The sequence below is a fragment of the Aphis gossypii genome, chromosome 1 (genome assembly GCF_020184175.1).
Source record: "Aphis gossypii isolate Hap1 chromosome 1, ASM2018417v2, whole genome shotgun sequence".
Lineage (NCBI taxonomy): Eukaryota > Metazoa > Arthropoda > Insecta > Hemiptera > Aphididae > Aphis > Aphis gossypii.
The window spans coordinates 22,156,929-22,179,383 of NC_065530.1; the positions used below are offsets into that span (position 1 = coordinate 22,156,929).

Below are 22,455 nucleotides of genomic sequence, written 5' to 3' on the forward strand. Positions count from 1 at the left end.
ACCGTCTGCATCTAAACTATGAAACAACGCCACAACGGTACTGATACCTATATTATATCTTATCATCAATAATGATTAATGATAAATATTATATCGAATTGATCGAAATATCGGTGGGGTTCTCAGAAAAATCGAAAATAATTACCATTTACCATTATTGTAGATGCTATAGGTGTTTATCACACATAATTGGATTGATCTAAAAATCAATAGGTAATCAAATCACCAATCGATAAATCAAATAATAAACATCAAATCTTACATCATTTACTACTAACTAGTATATGATTATGATCTAAACATCAAACACTATATTAGTATATCAAATGAGAACCATATCGCTTAGATTTTAGTAAGGTTTTGTACTTTTGTTGTTGTTAATCAATTTTCAGATAATTAAAATATTATTTTATATATTCAATTCTTAGTGTCTAGTGAAGCGATGAATGCATGCATGTAGGTTATGATTTTAAAAATATGTTTGTATGAGTATATATAGTATGTATAACGATAGTTGATTAATAGTCCAACAAATGTAATCTAACTTTGAGAGTGGTTCGATAGAAAATTAGATATTTAGTTTGTACTTTAGATAGACCAAAATTAAAAATTTTCAGCTATTATTAAAAATTATCTGCAGGAAAAACAAATAAAACATTAAAAAAACGGGTTGTGACTAAATTGATTTTGTGTAAAAAAAATAAAAATTACCAAAGTTAACCGCAGATTCTTAAAATGTTCACTAAATGTTTATTTGATCTTTTCATGTATTATATATGATATCTTAAAAATAAAAATAATATTATGCACTCAGCTTATTTGTATATTTTTAATTTAATTGAATTCTGGTTGAATATTAAATTTTTACTACCTATACCAATATTTAAAGAAATACCGGTAACGATTCAATATTCGACAGACAAATGTTACTCGACCTACCGATAAGATTCTTTATCGCGGTAATTGTCATTTTACTCTATTTTATTTTTGTTCTCCAATACTTACATAAGTCATAATCATTAACACTTACCTATACTGTCCTCAGTCAGTACAACTCCCATTTTATTTGTATGCGCTCGTTTTGTGAATTTTTATTGATTTTATTTTGTAAATGTGAATTTTTGCAGTGTTTTGACTCAACATGACATCTACCTATAAACGCACATTGTTAAAGATGAATAAGTATCACATGTTCAATATAAAAAGAATTGAAGGTTATTATAATGGCCTATAATTCGATGAAAAACTATGAAAAAAATTGTAATATTACGATGGGCAAAACGGGGTTGCCGTGACGTAGGACGTATATTGTACCGCACGCGTGCACTATACTGTTACCGAAATAGCTCTTTATAAGATACATATTAAAATTTAGTATTAACATTTTATAAAATTCATCTCTACTAGGGCTAATGCATTAGTATTATAGAATTAAAATATATAACGATAAACGTATACACGAAGTAATTATATTGTAATTCCACCTATTATTTAAAAACATTGACGAATAGCGGGAAAATTTTTGTGCCACACTGATTTTATTGACCCGTTATCATTATCTCTTATTTTTCATTGATTAGTCATATCAGATAAGCGATAATAACCAAAACACACTCACGTTGTTTACACTCCTTAAAAATGTTAAAATTTTGAAAAACACAATACTTTATTTACATAATTAATTTTGAATATACTCACACATACTTTTAACACATCAATTTTAAACTAGTATCAAATATTTAAATAATTTTTCTCTAAGGTTTCTTATATGTATTTTACGTCTTTTAAAATTAGCACGTGTTTATGTTTATTAACAACTTAAAAAGAAATAATAATGTGTACTACCTAGTGATGAAAGGAAAACACTGTTATTTCGATCCCATACTATAGTTTTGTGTGTCCATTAGTGAATTTTTAAAGTTGAAAATCATGAATCATGCAAATAATTGGATTGATTTATGTGATGAGCAAGCTAGGGTCAATGCTGAACTGTTAGTGTCATCATTTTCTTCTCAGCCTTCGACCCGACAAGAAGTACTTGGTCATTACATTAAAGCATTTGCAGCTCATTTTAAACGTGAGTGTGATAGATATAATTGGCCAGACAATGATTCTGGTAACAGCGATTCAGATACAGAATCGATGATCACTGTCAAGAAAAAGCCTTTTTTTAGGTAAGTTAGAATTTTTGAATTACTTAAAGTAATTAAATCATACATTTTATATTCTATAAATATTAACTTATTACAATTTTTGTAGACGAATGTCATTTAGAGCTCTTCGTCCATTATTCCACAAACAGCATTCTGATGAGGTAGAACTTGATGCTGCATCTATTATGTCTCAAAGACCTATAAAATGTAAGAAAAAGTTAGCCAAAATTATTGTGGAATGTCGCAAGGAAGGTATAGTAAACTATCGGTTGGGTGAAACATTTGATGGCGGTGAACCTAAATGGGAAAAAGCAAGACTTGCTTTGGTTAAGAACACAGATGGATACACCTTAGAATTTTATTGTCCTCCTAAGGTATAATATAATTTTTCAATTTTTATTTTTAGTGTAATACTATAGTATTATTTTTTTTTAATTTAAATAAATAAGTAATAAATTTAGTTGATTTATTTAATTTCATTAGGCATTAGTGTATTAGGTACTTATTAAAATTTACAATTTTTTTTACTTAATATAATATAAATATTATTACTAAAAAATTTTTATCTCACTAAATCCACTGCTTGATTTCTAAATATTGGTATTGAAGCGATTGTCTCAAAAAACCCTACTTTGGTAAGCTACTGATAATACGTATAATATTTATTTGTGTTATATTTGTATACTCATGGTAGTGTTTATCAAGCATATTGACACTAGGATCTATTTAGAGAATTTTTGTTAGATCTTGAATCACCTTGATTTTATTGAATTTTCTTTTAAACTGATATCTTATAGAATAAAAAAGTACAATGCCATTTCTAATGTCAATATTTGTTTATTTTCACTTTACAGTTTATTGATAATTTTTTATTGTTTTTTTTTCATACATATTTTATTGTATTATAAATAATTGATTTATGATAACCAAAGACCGGATTCCCGTGCAATTACATCTTTTTATGGCGTATTCTAAATCCTATAACAACAAGCTAAAAATCTAAATCTAGAGATGTAGATTAATTAAAAGAAATTTTTTTTTTTATTGCTCAAAATTGCACGTTTTGAGTTTTTTTTTTTAAATGTACTAATTAATACTTTTGTTTGAATATTTTTGCTTCATAATCTGTATTATAATATCTATTTACTTTACATTGCTATATTATAATGTTATAATATGAAGTATTCGACATTTATATCTAATAATAATATAAATTATATATATTTTGATACAATACAATATTACAATGTAATTAAAATAATGACAATACTACGTTGATTGTTGATTACATGTACACATACAGTACTACACTATCCGCGCAGTAGCTATCAGTGGCGCAACCAGGAATTTTTCATGGTAGGGGTCCAACAAAATAAACCAACTTAATTTTTATGAACAATATATGTTTATATTAATAATATATTATTTAATTAGTATTATTATTTTAAATATTAAATAAGTGCGAATATTGACATTTCTCAAAGAAAAATCAAAGTGGCGTTTTATTTATTAATTTACTATTATACAAGCCAAAGGGAGGGTCCGGACCCATAGTCCACCCCCCTTTTGCGCCACTGGTAGCTATAGTCAACTAGTTATATATAACAATTTTATAGTGGATACTTGATATTATATACATATATATATATATATATATATATATATATATTATATATATAGATACACAATTGTACAGAAAAAAACTTGGAAATGTATATGTTAATATATTTTAATCAAATATTGTAAATCAGTTTATTATTATTTTATTTAAATTAAATTGAGCTTTTTTTATTTTATATTTTAATAAAATACTTAATAGTTAATGCTAATAATAAATAATATAGTAAAAAATAAATAGCATTAAAAATATAATTTGAAGTACCTATTTTAAAAATTTTGTTTTTTGCACATTTTAACATTTTAATTACAAGTTTTTTAGGTGTTAGTTGCACAAAAATTCGGTCTTTAATGATAACCTAACATAATTTTTTTTGGAAAAAACTCAAATTGTTTTTATACTTTTTGATAGTTTTTTAAATATTTTGTGGCCCCAAGGTATATCACTATAATATATTATTATTTGCTATTTTTCAGTTTTTTTTTTGTGTATACTTAGGGCATAAATACAGTAAAACTCGCTTAAGCAATCTTCAATGAACTAACTCTCTAGAGTCTAGACTCTAGAGAGCAGGAAAATGTCTGATAATTATTTTTTCTATTGAATTTAATTTAAAAAGAAATACATTTAAACATACATATTTTAAATATTATTATTTTTTCCAACTAATTATTAGTTATTAAGATTATGAGAATGCATTAAGCAAAAAGTTTCTATTTTGTTTACATAACCCAGATTTTTTTTTTAATTTCTATTTTTATTATCTCATAATTACTAAAATATATATATGTTGAACAAAAAAGCGTCTTATCAAATTAGATAGAAAAAAAATCAAGCGTTTTAGCTGATGATTTTTACATTGATTGGTGTAGGAATGAGATCAACGTATAGTAGTATTTCATGCGAGAAAATTTCTTAAGTGGGAGTATCTTAAGCGATTTTTACTGTTAATACATATTTCAAGGCTTTTTATGACCCTAGCTTATCCATTCATTATTTATTACCTAATTTAATTTTTGAGCTGGACTTCCTTAAAAAGTGTTTTTGAATCCTGTGATATAATTGGCAATTGCATATTTTTTTTTTACTTTATAGTATAGATATTATTATTAAAAACTTTTAATTGCACTAAATAAATTGTTCAGTATATCCATAGAATTGACCCACCTAATCACCCATCCATTTTAATTTTGAGGTAATTGCCTCTAAAAAGTTTACTTTGGTATGCTACTAATACTATGTATATTATATATTACTATTATTTGTAAAATTATTAACCATTTATATATGTTTAAATTACAGTCTGTGAAATCAAAACACGGAGTGTTTTGTTTTTTGATACAAGATGCTAGAGAAACCAAAGAAATTGAAATGCCTGAACGATATGCTAATACTTTTGTATTGAAAGTAACTATCTAAGCATTATATTTTATTAGTATTAATGTATTATATTGTTATATTATATAACATTATAAATAACTAATCATTTAATTTGTATAAAATAAGTTATAAATTATTTATTTTATGTAGGATGAAAACAATGTTGAATATATAATTGATGCTTTAAGTCCAGAAGAAATGCGTCAATGGCTGGCGACTGTAAAATATTGCATGCGGAAACGTGATGGTTTACATGACGATATAAGGTGGATAATTAATTATGATAATATGAATACACTTGTTTTCTTAAAAAATGATAAGCAATAATTATAAATATGAATTTATTTTGTATAGTATTATTGGTAGTATTGATGGTGTGTTAGATTCATCAGTTGCACATTCAAATGAAACATTATTAAGCTCACCTCAGAGTTCTACCACTAATTTGGACAGTATTGTAAATAATGATATTGGTAAGTATTAATTAAAATGATAATAGTAGTAATAGTAGTAACAAATTACTAATCTGTATATGAATAATGCATTTTACTATTAATTTTTTTTTTTTTAAAGAAAATGATATATCAACATCTCTTCGCCTTTATCCATGGTTTCATGGTATGTTGGCTCGATCTGATGCTACTAATTTGGTGTCACACTTAGGCACTAATGGACATGGAATGTTTCTAGTCAGACAATCTGAAACCCGAAAGGGTGAATATGTGTTGACATTTAATTTTAAGGGAAAACCAAAGGTATTATTAAAATTTAGATATAATATTTCAACTATCATGCCTTATAGTGCTCTATCAACAATATTACGAATGTTGCATGTGGTCTAATGGTATAATAATAATTTAATTTATGTTTTTATTATGCATATTAAAAATTATTTTGTTTTTTAGATTACATATTTATAATATTTATTTTTTATTTTTTTATATAATTTAAACATGGTTCTGTAGAGAGCAATTTTGGTAGGTCAGCTGTTGTTAGAACATATTTTGTGGTAGAGCAAACTATAACATGATAGCCAATTTTTTATACAATTCATTTTCAACATACATTTTATGTCCATACATTAAAAACTGTAAAAATACATGATACATTTTATATTCAGCACTTAAGAATGACACTAAACGATCAAGGACACTGTCGAGTACAACATCTATCATTTCCTAGTATACAAGATATGCTTGAACATTTTCAAACACATTTAATACCTTTGGAAAATGGTGGACCTGGTGATGTAACTCTCAGAGATTATATTTTAAATACCCCTATTAAATATGGTGTTTATCCAAGCAATGCCAATGTTGATTTTGTTGTTATTACTCGTGATCCAAATGCCCCACTATCTCAGAGTATGGATCATGGACTTCGACCTTCAGCACCTCAACTATATAGAGAAGTATACATTCATCTTGACATAAATGTATAAATAAACCTAATTGTTATTAAAATTTATATTTTTATAGTTTAAGACAATGTTAGCTCCTATTAGAACGAAAACAAAAGACTTGCAGACAGACTTTGCTAATCGGTCAACTCCTGAACCGGGTTTGGGAAATGTTGTAAGAGCAGTTAATAATCAGTATACACTAAGATAGTTTTAATGAGACACCCACCTGTATAATTTTGTTCAGTATTAAACTTGTAAATAATTTATTATTATTGTTATAAAATATATCTTATTATTTTGCCGAGTTTCTTCTCGTGTTTGTGTGTTTTTGTCTTTGCTTTATAATCCAGTTAAATTTTGTTTATATTGTATTTCAATTTTCATGTTCAATTATTCAATCTAGTATTCTTTAATAAATTAAGTTTATTTAACAATTGAAAATGTTAAGAGATTTATTTATTCATAACTTACTAATATCATTAATTTAACAACTTATTTGTAAATTTAAAATTGCCTCTTGTAACATATAAGTTAGCAATTATTAGTCAAATTTGGTTCCTTACCATGCTTTTAATGTATTTATTTATAACAAAAAGAGTAGTAGCTTATGAAAACAAAAAATTGAATTGTATTATTTTTTTTTTCATTTTGAGTAATTACCATCAACATGTATTATTGAAATTAATATTTATAATGATAAATATATAAATGTCAAAAAACTTAAAATTATCTGCATTTGATATTTTCATTGATGATTACGTTTTAATTTGAAATATTTTACCCTTTATTTACAACTCTACTTTAATAATTTAAATTAGAAGTAAATAGTTGTAATTTGTATTATGAATTATTGATTATTATTTATTGTTCTTAATGTATTAATATTAATTATTATAATTAATTAATATGTTTTAGCAATGGCAAGTAATAGAAATCATTTATATAAAATTCATAATTTTATGCTTGAATATATATCATTGTCAAATTTTGAACTTCAATTATTCATAAAAAATGTCTTCATGGATATATTTTAATAATTAAACTTTATAATTAGGTACCTTATTTAATGGACTATCATCTACACTCAGAATCTAAAAAGCATGTGAAAATTAAGTCAAATAAATAAATAAATAAATCCAATTGGTATAAATAGTATTCATTTTAATAATTACAATTTAAGTATAGTTTAAATAATAGATACTTATATAAAATGTACCTAGACAATTGGTTAAGTGGTTTAGATTTATATTATGAATCACCACAATTTATAATAAACAAATATAAATTAATATTTTCTCCACTTCATGAAAAAAAATTAAACCATGGATATGTTTTTGTAGGTTTCTGTTGATTATAAACCAATACATTTTTTTTTACATAAACACATTAGGTAGTAGTTCAGACTTTGAGTGTTCAGACAATCATTGAGCGATGACACCATTATGAGAAATTAGTCAGAAAATATTGGTAAAGAAAATATTAATACTTTTTTTTTATCTACTTGTATAAAAATCATATTATCCATACTTAAACCTATATAAAAAACAATAATTATTGCTGATAAAAATGTTTATTATTTACAAATAATTTATATTATAAATCATAAAGTAATAATATATTAATGTGAAATAAAGTATTTTATATTAATATATTTTATACTTTGTATTTATAAATATTTTGAATTACTTCCATACTTATAAAATTTAAAAAAATATTACAAAGATTGTTTATAGCAGTATGTTTTAACGTTATATTGAAATGATTTTAGCTGCTAAGAAAGTTTTAAAATATTGTAAAATACCTATATAATATATATATTTAATAACCTACCAAAAACTGTATTTCATCAACTAGATACTAAATAATAAAGACGGATTTATGTAAAGTTAAGTATTATAATAAATAATAGGTAGGTAGGTATTTAATCTATATTACATAGGTAGATAAGTACTTATTTAAATACATATAATACACATTTTAACATTTACTGAATTTGAATAAGTAAATATTATTTTGTAATTGAAAACTACAAAAGGTACACTTTATACTCGCGTCATAATTCGGGGATAAACCAAACTATGTATCAAATCTTTATATTAGTATTATATATTTATTCCTAGGTATCAAACTTATTTAAATACATAATTTATCGTGCTTCTTATAACGTGTATGAGAATACCTATACAGTATACACTGAATACAATTATCATAACTTAAATTAGGTATATATATATTTATATGTGTACATTGTTTACAAGTTAATATTGCTTTTAGAAAACACTGAAACGTGTTTCATATGAAAAGTTATGTGCATTTTAGAATTTTCTTGATTTAATTTAAGATTAATTCGAGTAATTAATGAGCGTATCGTGTGAGCATGCCGGTCCTTTAGACGGCCAGTTACAAGCGCTTAAATTTTCATCAAAAGCAAGGTGAATTGGACATTTAAACTCACTAAGTTCATACTTTTGTGTCCACTTGTCCCAATTACACGAATAGAATTTATTACATTGTTTCGGATCTCTAAATAATCCTGCTCGGGTACATAACTTCTTATTTGATGGTTTTTTTACTTCTTCCAATACTACTTTGGTCTTTGTTTCTACTTCCTTTACGATCGACGTTTTTTCATCGTCATCGTCTTCGTCGGTTTCGATTACTGTCCTGGTTGTAGTCGATACAATTGTTGGCTTCTTCTTTTTAGCACAGTCACATTGAGCTCCCAATTTACCTACAATTAAAGGACTATTATCACCGGTTACAAGCACTTTTCCGTTATCTTCGCTCTTCAAGTTCTGTCTTATTCCAGCTGTATAGTAACGTTCAAACTCTGCGTTCAGTTCTGGACTAACTGGTTCTACAATTATTGGTTTTAGAGGGTACGCTGGATAAGCTGCATGTAAATGATGTCCACCGTCTTTTTCATATTCTCTGGGCAATGTATAATTATTAGTGTAAAGTGAATTTCCCACTGGAGTAGCATAATATCTAGGCAATGGTGAGCGATAAGCAGAATCTAAAGATGAATGAATATTATGATAATAATTTATCAAGTCAGAAGCTGTGCTAGAATAGCCAACTAATGGTTCTGGTCTTTGTGTGTATGCAACAGGAGGCCTTACACTAAAGACAGATTCTAATGATGGAATGTATGGTATCTTAGGGGATGATATTTTTATTGAAGCTTCGGGTTTACACGTTGTTGATTGCACAGGAAGAGCTGAATATGATTCATGATCAAATGTCTTAGGTTCTTCAGTTGAAGATAAGTAAACTGAAGTGGGTAGTGGTTGAGATGAATAGTCATTCGAAACGTATGATACAACATACGGTTTTTGAGAAGTGCTCGAGTATAATGGTTTTGGTGTAGAATTCTCAATAGATTCTGATAATTTTGATATGTATTCATCAATATTGAAAGAGTCATTTGGTATATACTCTCCAGCTTGTTGTGGAGGATAATTTCCATATATTGGTTTAGGAGTACTAGTTGAATATGTATTTGAAATTGGACTTTTGGACAATTTAGAAATGAGTTCTTCGACGAAGACAGAATCATCATTAGCAACTGTAGATGATGGTGTGTAATAATCAACCGTTGGTTTGAATGTTGGTGTGTATGCACTTGGAGTAACTGAAGGACTGTACGCTAATGGAGCGTAAGTTGAAGAAATAGGTAAATTATAATCTACTGATTTTTCTGTAGTTACGGGATATGATAATGAAGAACCATAACTCTCAGAGTAGTCCTTTACTTTTGATAATGTTGGCGACGGTGAGCTATAGTAAAGTACAGATGGTTTTGGAGTGGTGGATGAATATGTAGATAAAATTTGTGCAAAGCTATTATCATAGCTATTTCCACGAACAGACGGTGTATAATCATTAACTGAAGTAGTAGATGGATATTGATGACTGGAAAGTCTTGGTATATAATCTTCAAAATTAAATTGAGTCTTGAACTTATCTTTATACAAGCTGGTGTCATGTAATGTTGGTTTTTGTGTAGTCGAGGAAATATGGTAGTCGTTAAAGTCAATGCTTGGAGACGAAGATAAATAAGGCGAACTAGTGGTAGAGTATTGCAATTTTGATTCTTCACTTAATTTTGAATGAGAAATATCTTGTAAATATTCTTCAAATGGTTTAGAAGTAGGCTTTGAATATATATTTGATTCTGAGTAATTTGGTACCTCAGGCAATTTAGCAATGGGTTTTAAAGTCGTCGAATATGTTTCAAAGTTATATGAAGGCTGATATTGTTCGTTAACTTTGTGGGAATCATATCCATTGGCTCCTCCCAAAATAGAATAAGAATTTTTGTATGCATTATTTTCATAAGGTAATGATGGGTGCGAGTAAACGTTAGAAGAAGAATAACTGTCTGAATAGAGTCTGGCACTGGGTATTTTATTTAAAGGTCCTTGTGTTGTAGAATAAGTTTCAAAATCTTTTATTGGTGGATATTGAACATCGTTTTTATGAGAATCGTAGTTTTTATTAACTGGTATACTTTGGAAATTATTTTGTTGATGAAGAAGAATTCCAGTATGTTGTTGTGGTTCTATTACAGAATCGCGTTGTTGATGATAAAGTACTCCTAATTGTCTATAATTATTCAAATCAAAGTTAGGTAATTTACTCTGATAATTTGGTGTTACATAATTATCTGTTTTAATGTATGGGAATTGTGGTTTAATTGTAGTAGAATAAGACTCAGAAGATCCATAAGAGAATTGAGGTTTGCTTGTGGTAGAATATGATTCTGAAGGGAAAAATGAAAATTGAGGTCGGCTTGTTGTAGAATATGATTCTGAAGGGCCAAACGAGAATTGAGGTCGGCTTGTTGTAGAATACGATTCTGAAGATCCGTAAAATAATTGAGGTTTGCTGGTAGTAGAATAAGATTCTGAAGATTCATACAAGTAACTCGGTTTGGTTGTGCTGGAATATCCTTCATTTGAACCGTAAAATATTTGTGGTTTATTTGTAGTGGCATATGATTCCGTAGATCCATATGAGAATCCTGGACTTTTTGTAGAAGCATAAGTTCCAGTTAATCCATATAGAGATTGAGGTTTATTATAGTTAACATACGTTTCTGGTGAGCCGTATGCAATTTGAGGACTATTTGGTGGTGCGTAAGATTGTGCCGAACTATATAAGAACCTAGGTGCATTTGGCGTAACATAATTTTCTGTAGATCCATACAATAAATTAGGTTTGCTAGTTGTAGAATATGGGAAATCGAATTTACTCGGAGCAATATAAGTATCACTAGTTTCAAATGAAAATTGAGATTGATCTTGATTATATTTTCCGTAGTAAGGAATAGATGACTCTTTTCCGTAGAATGTGTTGTATTGGTTTGCTTGATAAGATTGTTCTCCGTAGTTATATGATTTTCCCGAGGTTCCTAAAGTAAAATAAAAAATTAGTGACTAATAAAGAATAAAATGTTTTTTGGACTTACCACAAGATCCTACTTTCCATTGCCAGTCACATTTTAACGTTTTTTCATCAAACACCAATCCAAATGGACATCTAAATTCGTATGCTGTAAGTGGAGTATAACCATCTTTAGCATGATCAAGACAAGCGAAAAACCAGCGACAGTTTTCAGGATCAGCGTAGTAACCTTCTATTGGTGGACAGACAAATTGATTCCTAGGAACAGGAGCTATTTCACTTGAACCTAAAAACAATATACAAAACCAATATATTAATTTTCACACGTCTTAAGTTATAAAAAAAATATAGAAAAGCCGCCCAAATTTAAAGAATATTATTGAATTTTGTAAGAATATTTACCTTGACAAGCTCCTGTATTAGATAAAGATCCAGGCCATACGCATACCTCAACTTTTTCATCAAATGCTAAACCATCTGGACAATCATATTCGTAAACCGTAAAATAGTTGGATTTTTGATCGAATTTTACACAGCGATAAAATCGATTACAACCACTTGGATGTCTGAAGTACCCTTGTCGTGAACATTCAAATTCGGTTTTTGTATCTTTTCGAATTGCATGAACTTCTCCGTCTCTAGTAACCACCCTCTCGATATAATATGGTGAATAACTGATTTCATCTAATATAAAATTTATTAGTAAGCATACCTAATATGTATAAATTATAAATTTAAAAAGTTTCTTAAAACAGTACTGTTAAAATAGAATCCTTGATCAGCCGGCCGTTGTAATTGTTCTTGTAAACTTAATAATTGAGCTGACCTAGATTTTCTCGCAGTTTCAGTAAACGTTTTTGTAAGTTCTTTTAAAGGTTCTACTGCAGTTTGGTTTAAGCATGTTAATTTCCAATCCAGCGCTTCGACATCAGTAATAACTGCTCCAGCTAAATCTCGTAGTAATATGTATTTTCCCTATGAATATAGCGAATATAGGAAAACATTTTAATTATAACTCTTTAATATTTTTAAAATTAAATGCTTACCTTAATTGAAACGCTGACGCTATCATCGAATGACATCCATGTTCTATTCATGAATGCATATGGTGCTGTTAAATCTTCATCTCTTTCGATGGTCCAATTACCTTCTTTCATTTCTTCGCACATCTAAAACATGTCAAATATTTACATTATACTTAGTTGAAAGAAAGAAAGATGAAGTAGTGAATACGAAAACATTTTTTATCATATAATAGATTTTTGACAAGATTTAAAGTTTCAACTTTTTATATATCTATTAGATTATACTAATATATTCAAATGATCAAAAATCATAGAATATTTATAAATATACACAAACAATTATAACAGCGCTTGGGTATAAAATGTAAGAATACATGGTTTTATTTTTTATTTTTAAATAATAAACTTAGATGTGTTCAATTGTATAAGAGAGAAAAAACAATAACAATTTAATTTAATTTAATTTAATTTATAAACAAAAATAATACACTGATTAATTAATTTGATATGGTTTAATTTTTAAATGATTTACACAGTTAATGTTTCACAAAAATCTAATAGAATTTTCATAAAAAATTATGTATTAAAGTTATTTTGGGTATTAATCGTAACTAAACACTCCTAAAATTATTGTAATTTTTATTTACTTTTGGGCGCGTAATTGTTGTTGGTAATCCGATTACTGGTGATCGAGGAGTGTTCTGAGTAGGATCCTTGAGCTCAAACTTACTCGCAGTAGAAGGCAATGATAAAAGTATAGATGAATGGTCAACGCCAAGTCCAATTACAAGATCAATTAAAGAATCCTAAAATGTTTAAAAATGTATGAATTAATCATTGTATGAGTTTGTCAATTTTTAAAATTTCTTACAGCATTGAGTAAATCATCGGCTCCCATAAGACGACTGGGGTGGTATGAATAACCTTGTTCAGAATTATCTACTAGATTATGTGTTGCAATTATAAAATAATTTACATACCTAAAATTTTAAAACGTATGGTATCTCATTTGATTTTTATTTATACTATTGTATTATGACTTACTTGGAAAGTTTTTTGAGATCATAAAATTTTGTCATTATAGCAGCATTTGGAGGAAGCACCAGTTGGATTTCTTTTGGGTTTTTAAATGTTTTTGAAGAATTATTTGTTGACTCTATTTTGAATTTATTTTCAATTTCAGACGATAATTCCTATAAAAACAATTTCTATAAGTGTATGCGTTGCTTGTAGCTATAGGTACATGCATAGTTCAAAAGAATACAAAGTAAATTAAAAACAATAAATCTTAATAAAAATAAAGAAAAAATTAAAAATTATAGTTTATAAATTCCAATTTCTAACACGCAGCAATAAATAATAATATTCATATCGTTTCATGTTTTTATCTCTGACATCTAAATAGATATTTTAATTAATAGATAGGTACCTAGATAAAATCAAAGTATATTTTTGATGAAAAATATTTACTTCACTAATATATTATTTATTTCCGTAATAAAGAAATTACACTTTCGTAGGTGTATGATTTCATATACATTAATCAATAATCATATTATACATACAGTAGGTAGATATATTATCATAAATGACTGATATTCTATATTACATCAGTCAGTAGGTGTGTCACGTTTTGGTTTCGATTTAGATTATTTATTATTATGAATGACCGGTTCCTATCGTGACCTTGAACTTCCTAATATTGCGTAAAAATGACGAACCAACGTGTGTAGGGACTATGGGTATAATTTATCTTCTGCTGTCAATAAACGGTCAAATTAACATGTCTATTATTAGGTCGGACATCAAGTAGTTATAACTATTACATCACCGTGGTGTTGATTTCAAGTTTAAGGCCATCATATCAGTTATCTATTATGTGGTCGTGTGAAACTTAAGACGGACCGTCATAGTAATACTATTAAAAAAAAAAAAAAAAGGAAACCACTATGTTTAGGCGGTGATTATCCTCCATGTTACATCTAAACGCATAATAATAATAATGATAGTAATAATAATAGCAGTGTGTACGCAGTTATGATGGTATATAAATTGTGATATAGTTTTGCTCGTAACATATTAGTAGGGTGTGCCATATTATATTGACCAACTCACCTTGAAGAAATGCACAACGAGTGATTTATCTACGGACACATCAGATTGCCTTAGATCCAATTGTACACCATCGTAGTGAGTCAACACGTCGACGATTTCATTGCAAATCTGGTTTGTCTTCTTTGCAACGTCTTCCGCGTACATGGAAATCGCAGCCAACGACTTGAGATCGCCATTGGTTTGTTTGTATGTTTTGATCGTCGACGTAAAATCTTACACACGAAGAATGATGTAAAAGTAAATGAGTGGTTCGTGCGAATATCGTATTATAATAATCGATAATTTTATTAAGTTACTATATTACCCGAAGTATCGTCGTCTTTTTCCGATTCTAAGCTAACCGGAACTGCGATATGTGTACACAGACAAGTATCGAAGTTAGGTATATCTTTGGCGGTTCCAAACTCGCAAATGATTTGTTTCATAGGCGTATTCTCGCATTTTTGTATTCCTTCTAAAATCATAAATTCAGACGTTTATACGAATAAAAAACATCTAAATTAGCTATTTTATAAAATGAACCAATGTAGGTAAATTTATGTTAATTGTTTTGAAATTTAGGTACCCATATAATGTATTTAAATCATTTAAATTAATAATTGATTTCCAGGTAGGTACTTAAGTTAATATTTATAAAATAAACGACTATTATTATTAATAAGTTATAACAATTGAAAGTTGCTCCAAGTAAATATAATTTTTGTTTTGAATTTAATAAATATTTAATTAGGTACTTAATTTGTATCAACTTACGTAAATTGTATTTAAATAATAAATTACAACCGTGAAAAATTATTGTAAGAATAAATTGTTTTGTTTGATATTACCTATTTATAATTTTCTAACTTGACTTTTCAAAACATCATAAATAATAATTAAAAAGGAAAAAAACTAAAACGGAAGTTGATTTACCGGAATACGCCGAGTTGATAGCGAGGAACACGATTAGTAGAACGGACAATATTGGTCCTTCAGTCATCTGAAATAAAAATAAAATCTATATTGATGTATAACCGATATGGCTATATGAGGGCTTTCGACAGTCCATCGGCTCAAGCCGACCTTCCGACTATATGCCGATAATTCATAAATCGACCTTCTTGAAACACTCGAGAGCTGAGTATTATAGGTAGTCATTTATGTATACTAAATACTAACGATAAAAAATAATATAATGAGAGAACAATATTTCTGGGTATATGTATATCACATCATATTATATTATATTATATTATTATACAAACCATTTTTTTTTAAATTTTCTTTCACTTTTCGTTCACAATTCTTTCATGTGTTATGTCGAGCAATACAGGTACATTTTTGCGTTGGCGCCCTTGGAAATAAAAAATAAAAGTTGTCATTAGTGCGTGCGTATACACGTGGGTAGGCTTATAGTATAAATGTAGAGCGGTCTGTAGTGGAACGCCCGAGGCGATGTTCTCGATATTATACATATATAATTTTATTTTTTATTTTTCGAGAGAGGTTGATAAATCCTTCGCAAACCATATTACATAAGTACGTATGGACATCTCTCGGCGAATATAAAACCAGCAATCGGGTTTGACTGGTCTCGCAAAGAAACCTCACCCGTTTGACAAACATTATACATTATTAATTTTGAAATAGTTTTTCGCACGCATAACGTCGCGACAATATTATTTTTATGTCACAGACCTGTCGAACGCATACGCTTATAAGCTTAACTTTTACGAGCGGATAGATACTATTACAGGTGACTTTTTATAAGAAATGTAATGCCTATAAGTATAACGTATTGTTTTATTATAGTGGAACTTTAACAGTTGTCATTTTATTATTACTAATTACTGCGACAAGATTGTCGTTTAGTGCGTTATTCTGTGTATTAGGCACATCTTCGTTACTATACGTATATTAAATTTGTACTCGTCTGTTAGTCATGCCGGTGTCCGAGTGTAACATAATATAAAAAGTCTAAAGTATACATTTTCCTATTTTAGTATTTATACTAAATGCTATACCTATTAATTTATAAAAAGTTATATACTCGTATAATATGTTATTAAATTATTAGTCGAACGAAATATTTAATTTTTCCTTATTCTATCAGAAAATAGTGCAATATTATACGTCGTGAAAATTTATCTGAATTTTGAAATGTATTGCTCGATTTCGTATCATAGTACCTATCGGCTATCATGAATTCGTGACCATTATAATATAGTTTATTAATGAATTAATAATAATGTTTAAATTCTATTATTATAATTAACTATTACGTTTCAATGATTTTTTTTTTTTTTTTTTTGTTATTAATGAATATTTCAATAATAAAAGTTTCCATCTATATAATATTATTATTACGTATTATATTTATTATATTATAGTGTTAGTATTATTAGTGTACTTCAAAAATGTATTTTATTCTATTAAAAACTTACTAGTTCCAAGAATCCATTCTATCAAGTATCTTAAATGACATATTATATTTTAATATTATAATGTAGAGTAAAAAAAAAAAAAATCTATTAATTTCAGTTTTGTACCTACTATTCAGTTGTAGGTAAAATAAAATAACAAAAATATTGAAAATATACAATAGTATTACACATACCTACATTTATATACGATTTTATTTTTACAATTATTCACAAGTTTTTGTTATAATAGACTTATATAAAAACTATATGTATTTAAAACATTTAAAATTTATATTGTAATATTGTATAAAACAAAAAACAAAAAAATTGATACAGTGCAGTATTTGTTCTAAAAGAAGATCTTACTATGTGAACAGAAAGTAAAATAAAATGGTATAAGATATAACTGAGAAGGAAATTCAAAAGATTTCAAGTGACAAGTTTTAACGATGCGTAAACAGCTATATTGTATTGTTCTGCAACAGTTATAATGTATAATATATATTATATGTATATTACATATATTAATACATGGGCCATATTAAATCAATTAATGTCAGTCACATAGTCACAACATGTAAATAATAAATCCATCTCTGATGCGCACAAAATTTAACATTAAAAATCAATATTCTCATGTCAATAAAGAAAGAAAATCATCTAATAAATATTTTATTTGGTAGTAAGTAAAGTAAGTAATTGTATATACCGACTTTATCTGAGTTTAATTGTATTATACTTAATTGATGTTATTATATTTTACATTTTGAATTATTTTTTGGTGGAAAATTATATTGTCATGTAACGAGCGTCTGAGTGATTACTATGAAATGACGTCAGCAATAATAATGATATTATTATAACAGAGCATTTGCATAAATGACTTGCGTTTTAGTTACGTGCATAGTATTTTATTTTATATATTAACTAATCTTGGTTCTATCTTCTTTGGTTCAAGAACATAAAGTAACGTTAAGTGAAGTATATTGTGGAAGAAATGTCGGAGAAAACAAAATAATGCACACATCATATAAGTATCGCACAATAATATAAAATATGTTATACTATTTAGTCAATAATAGTTCTTTCAGTGTAAATAGTAAACATATATGTAGGTACTATGCAGCCGTGAAGAGTGTTACGAAATACCAAAAATTCAATTTTATTTAATACTATTAATATCCTCGCTTAACATAAATGAATACAATTTTACATATTTGTGCTAGGTGTATATACTATGATTTGTACAATGCAAAAATCGTGATCAATGATGAATACATAAATAATAGTAATAAAGTATCTCATTAACATTTTGTAATAGATATATCATATTATAATACGTAGGTAAGCTGTAAGCTATACATGCAATATATGAAATGTGTGTATTGTGTACTAAATTATTAGTAACATGAATCACGTGTTTTTATGTGATATTTAAAAATTGAATTATACATGAAAATGTGTATTTAACTGTTATTAGTGCTGTTTTAAAATTCATTTTTATTTTATAATGTTTTATAAACAAATTAATATTTATCAAAATATCTGTTCTATTTTTAATTGCATATTAAATTCACACTTATAAATACGTGTCTTACATACGTACTATGTGTTTAATAATCTATAAAATCACTATAAGTTTAGATTAACCAGAATAATAGTAAGGCAGTGTTCACTGTTTACTATTTATTTACTTAATCTGTATTAAATAACAGAAGAATAACGGACAACATCAACTGGTCATGTCCACTTTCACAAAACTATTCAGTAGAGGGGAAAAACTACCCAATCGTTGAATATAAATACTGATGATAACATAATTTTAACTGAACGATATTTAAAAATCTAACTTTTATGTAGTTAATATGTGTTAGTTACGATACATACCTACACCATGTTGGAATTATTATCCAATAGCACAGTTAAAATGCAGTGATGACCGTTAGATGTAGTTAACCTCTTCATTTTTGAAAATTGTGTTTGTTTAAAAATATAGATTTATAGACTGAATAAATCATACAGACTATATTATCTAATACTTATAAATATCATTATGCAATAAATACTTCACGTTAGTGATAACTATTTACTTAAAATTGTTGAACTGACTTATAAAAAAATCAAAGATCTAAGATCGCATTCAGAAAATAAGGATTTAATTTTTAGTCATCCATATTTGTACTAGACACAGTTTACGTGCGTAACATAATATTATTTCATTAATATTTCGCAATAACTCATACATATTTTTTAAACGTTTCATTCTTATATTTATGTGACAAATGATAGCTTTTTTACTATTTAATTTTAGTATACATACAAATAAGGATAAATATTTTTTTGGATAGATTATATTAAAAAATCATTTAAGATTTAAGACCTAGATTAGGATAATTTGTAATATTTAAAAACCGGATTATTAAATAGGTATACCTATATTACGTAAACTTATTAAAAAAAAAAATAATATTACATTATTATTTAATTTGTTAATATTCTACGCATTTACTGGAGACAACGTACAATACCAGTGGCGTAGCCAGGGGGGGTTTTGAGTGTTCAACCCCCCCTCCCCCCTTGGTTTTATAAAAAAAGTTGTGATTATAATGTATATAAATTTATAGTTTTGTTAACTGATATACTTATGTACGAGGTGTATTATTCAATTAGCGTACAACTCAGTACATTTTACCGCTCCTGGACAATATATAAAAAAATATATAAAAAATATATAAAAAAAGGCTCCCCCTCGGATAATTCCTGGCTACGCTACTGTACAATACATTGTAATACATTTATAAAATTTATCAATATAAACAAATTTAATCAATAGTTTTGATAAATAAAATAGATTTCTAGTTAAATAAAATTTTAGATGAAATATATAAGAATATTTAATAAAATAGTACTTTTACATGTGACAGAAGTAACATAAAACCACATATTAATTTCAAAATAATTAACATTAAAGTAGGTAATATTATGTAAATAGGAAATACCAAAAATATTTTTTTTTATGTCCGTAAAAATTCTAATAAATCATTTTTTCTCTAATAAAGATAGGTACTCGTATAATATTTATAACAAATAAAATAATGCACATTTACTTTTATTTAATTAGATACTTTTTAAGGTTATTAATTGATTAGTCCATTTAAGGTCTTTTAGAAATGCAGGTAAGTGTTTTAAATTAATATATTACTACATAGGTGATTATTATTAGCTGCATTATGATGTATAATTCTATTACTGAACGTTAAAATGCTATCAATGTAATCGAGTTCTAGTTCTAGTATTTTTTAAGTACATTATAAGTTATAACCTTGGAAAAAATTGACTACCTCATCAAAAATAGTAAACCTAATTATATATATTAAAAAATAAAGGTATATTGTATGTATTAATGGGTAAAACGAAAACTGTTTAAAATACATTTTAAATAAAGCTTGTAATTTTATAAGTAGTTTTTAAATTAAACATAATATTTTTCCATTAGTTGCAAAATAAATATTGTAATTAATTAGTTTACTTTTAAATCTATGAAATAATAAAATGCTTATAACAAATAGTTGGATAAATAATAATTAATTAAACGTAAATATCTCTAAGCCATTGAATATCTTTAATTTTGTACAACAAATTAATAACCATTTCGTTATCTCAATAATCATTGTTTTTTCCCTTAAAAAAAAAAAGTAATTTAATATTTTTTTAATCATTATCTTTACTATAATAATTATTGAGACCATTAATAGTATAGTTTACTTTCTTACTAAAATTGTATTAAATTAATAGTTTTAATAATGTTACATTAATTTTTATTTGTATTTAAACTAATACGAATATGACGTAATTTGTAATAAATTGTGGCCGTAAAATATTATATTATTTTTGGTTTTATTTTTTAATTAATCATGTTTTTACTAATTAGTAATATGTATATTTATTTAATGATTAAGTATAGGTAGTTTGTATAATTTTTAATTTTCTTTTTTAGTTAATTACTTAGAAGATTTCATTTTAAAAATAGATAATTATAATAGAGATATTTTAATGATAAAATTTAATTGATAAATATTAATATTAATCAAACTATTTAAGAAAAAATTAATGATTTTTAGATTCTAAATCATTTATATTGCTTATGTGAATTATACTGCAATGTCAAAATTAGTGCAATAAAATGTATTAACGAAAAATGTTGTTTTTTTTTTATAAAATTCTATTTGTTTATTTAGGTATATACGTCAAATTAAAATATAAATTTAAATTTATATTATTTTCTCGTAACAGTAGAAATTTATTTAAAATAAAGATACAGCGTGGGACCAGAATCTTTTATTATTTTTATTTAGTTGAATGACGTTTGGAAATAATTATAATAGATGCATAATATGTAAATATATTTTTAAATATTGAAAGCTTTTTTTTTGTATGCATAAAAATTAATTAAAAAGTTTTCATTTATGTCGTTTTAATATTAAACCGTTTTTATACTCGAATTTCAACACGTTTTCTAAAAACAAAAAGTATGTAGTTACGTCTAGACAATAATTGTCGATCGCGGTTCACTATAATATACTCATTAATAAACCGTAATATAGATTTATTATTATTAAAAATTTAACCTATTCAGAACATAATTTGTTTTTTTTGTGCCTCATACCTTTACGAATATGATGTATAAGTATTATAGTAGGTATACCATGACAAAAGCATAATATAGAAAATGTTGTTTATACTTACGTGTAAAAAAAAATGCATATACCACACAGCTCGGATGGATATCGTTCGTTTGATGTGTTCTCCGCTAATATGCCGGGCGGTGGCGACAAGTGGCGTGCACTAACTGTGCCAAAGCTCTTGGTCCAATATCGCGAGAGGTGAAAGTGATTTGTAGTATAATGCAGCGTTCAGACTGGGCGGCCCAGGTGCGCACTGCCGGCGTTTG

The 22,455-nt window shown here is 26.7% G+C and overlaps 2 protein-coding genes across 2 annotated transcripts; one reads left to right on the forward strand and one right to left on the reverse strand.

Annotated features, from left to right (window-relative positions):
* Nucleotides 1–1,614: 1,614 nt before the first annotated feature.
* LOC114126632 (SH2B adapter protein 2) lies at nt 1,615–6,861 on the forward strand. The gene is made up of 8 exons (XM_027990626.2): nt 1,615–2,174; nt 2,260–2,527; nt 5,074–5,178; nt 5,302–5,417; nt 5,506–5,624; nt 5,725–5,906; nt 6,272–6,562; nt 6,630–6,861. The coding sequence occupies exons 1-8, from the start codon at nt 1,930–1,932 to the stop codon at nt 6,759–6,761; spliced, it is 1,458 nt and encodes a 485-aa protein (XP_027846427.1). The 5' UTR covers nt 1,615–1,929; the 3' UTR covers nt 6,762–6,861.
* Nucleotides 6,862–7,693: 832 nt separating this feature from the next.
* Nucleotides 7,694–22,443, reverse strand: LOC114126623 (uncharacterized). The gene is made up of 13 exons (XM_027990617.2): nt 22,251–22,443; nt 16,347–16,435; nt 16,015–16,081; nt 15,407–15,556; nt 15,103–15,314; nt 14,032–14,180; nt 13,859–13,967; nt 13,635–13,793; nt 13,009–13,131; nt 12,721–12,937; nt 12,365–12,646; nt 12,027–12,248; nt 7,694–11,969 (listed from the first exon to the last, which is right to left on the reverse strand). Exons 2-13 carry the CDS (start codon nt 16,347–16,349, stop codon nt 8,896–8,898), a joined length of 4,767 nt encoding a protein of 1,588 aa, XP_027846418.2. The 5' UTR covers nt 16,350–16,435; nt 22,251–22,443; the 3' UTR covers nt 7,694–8,895.
* Nucleotides 22,444–22,455: the final 12 nt, after the last annotated feature.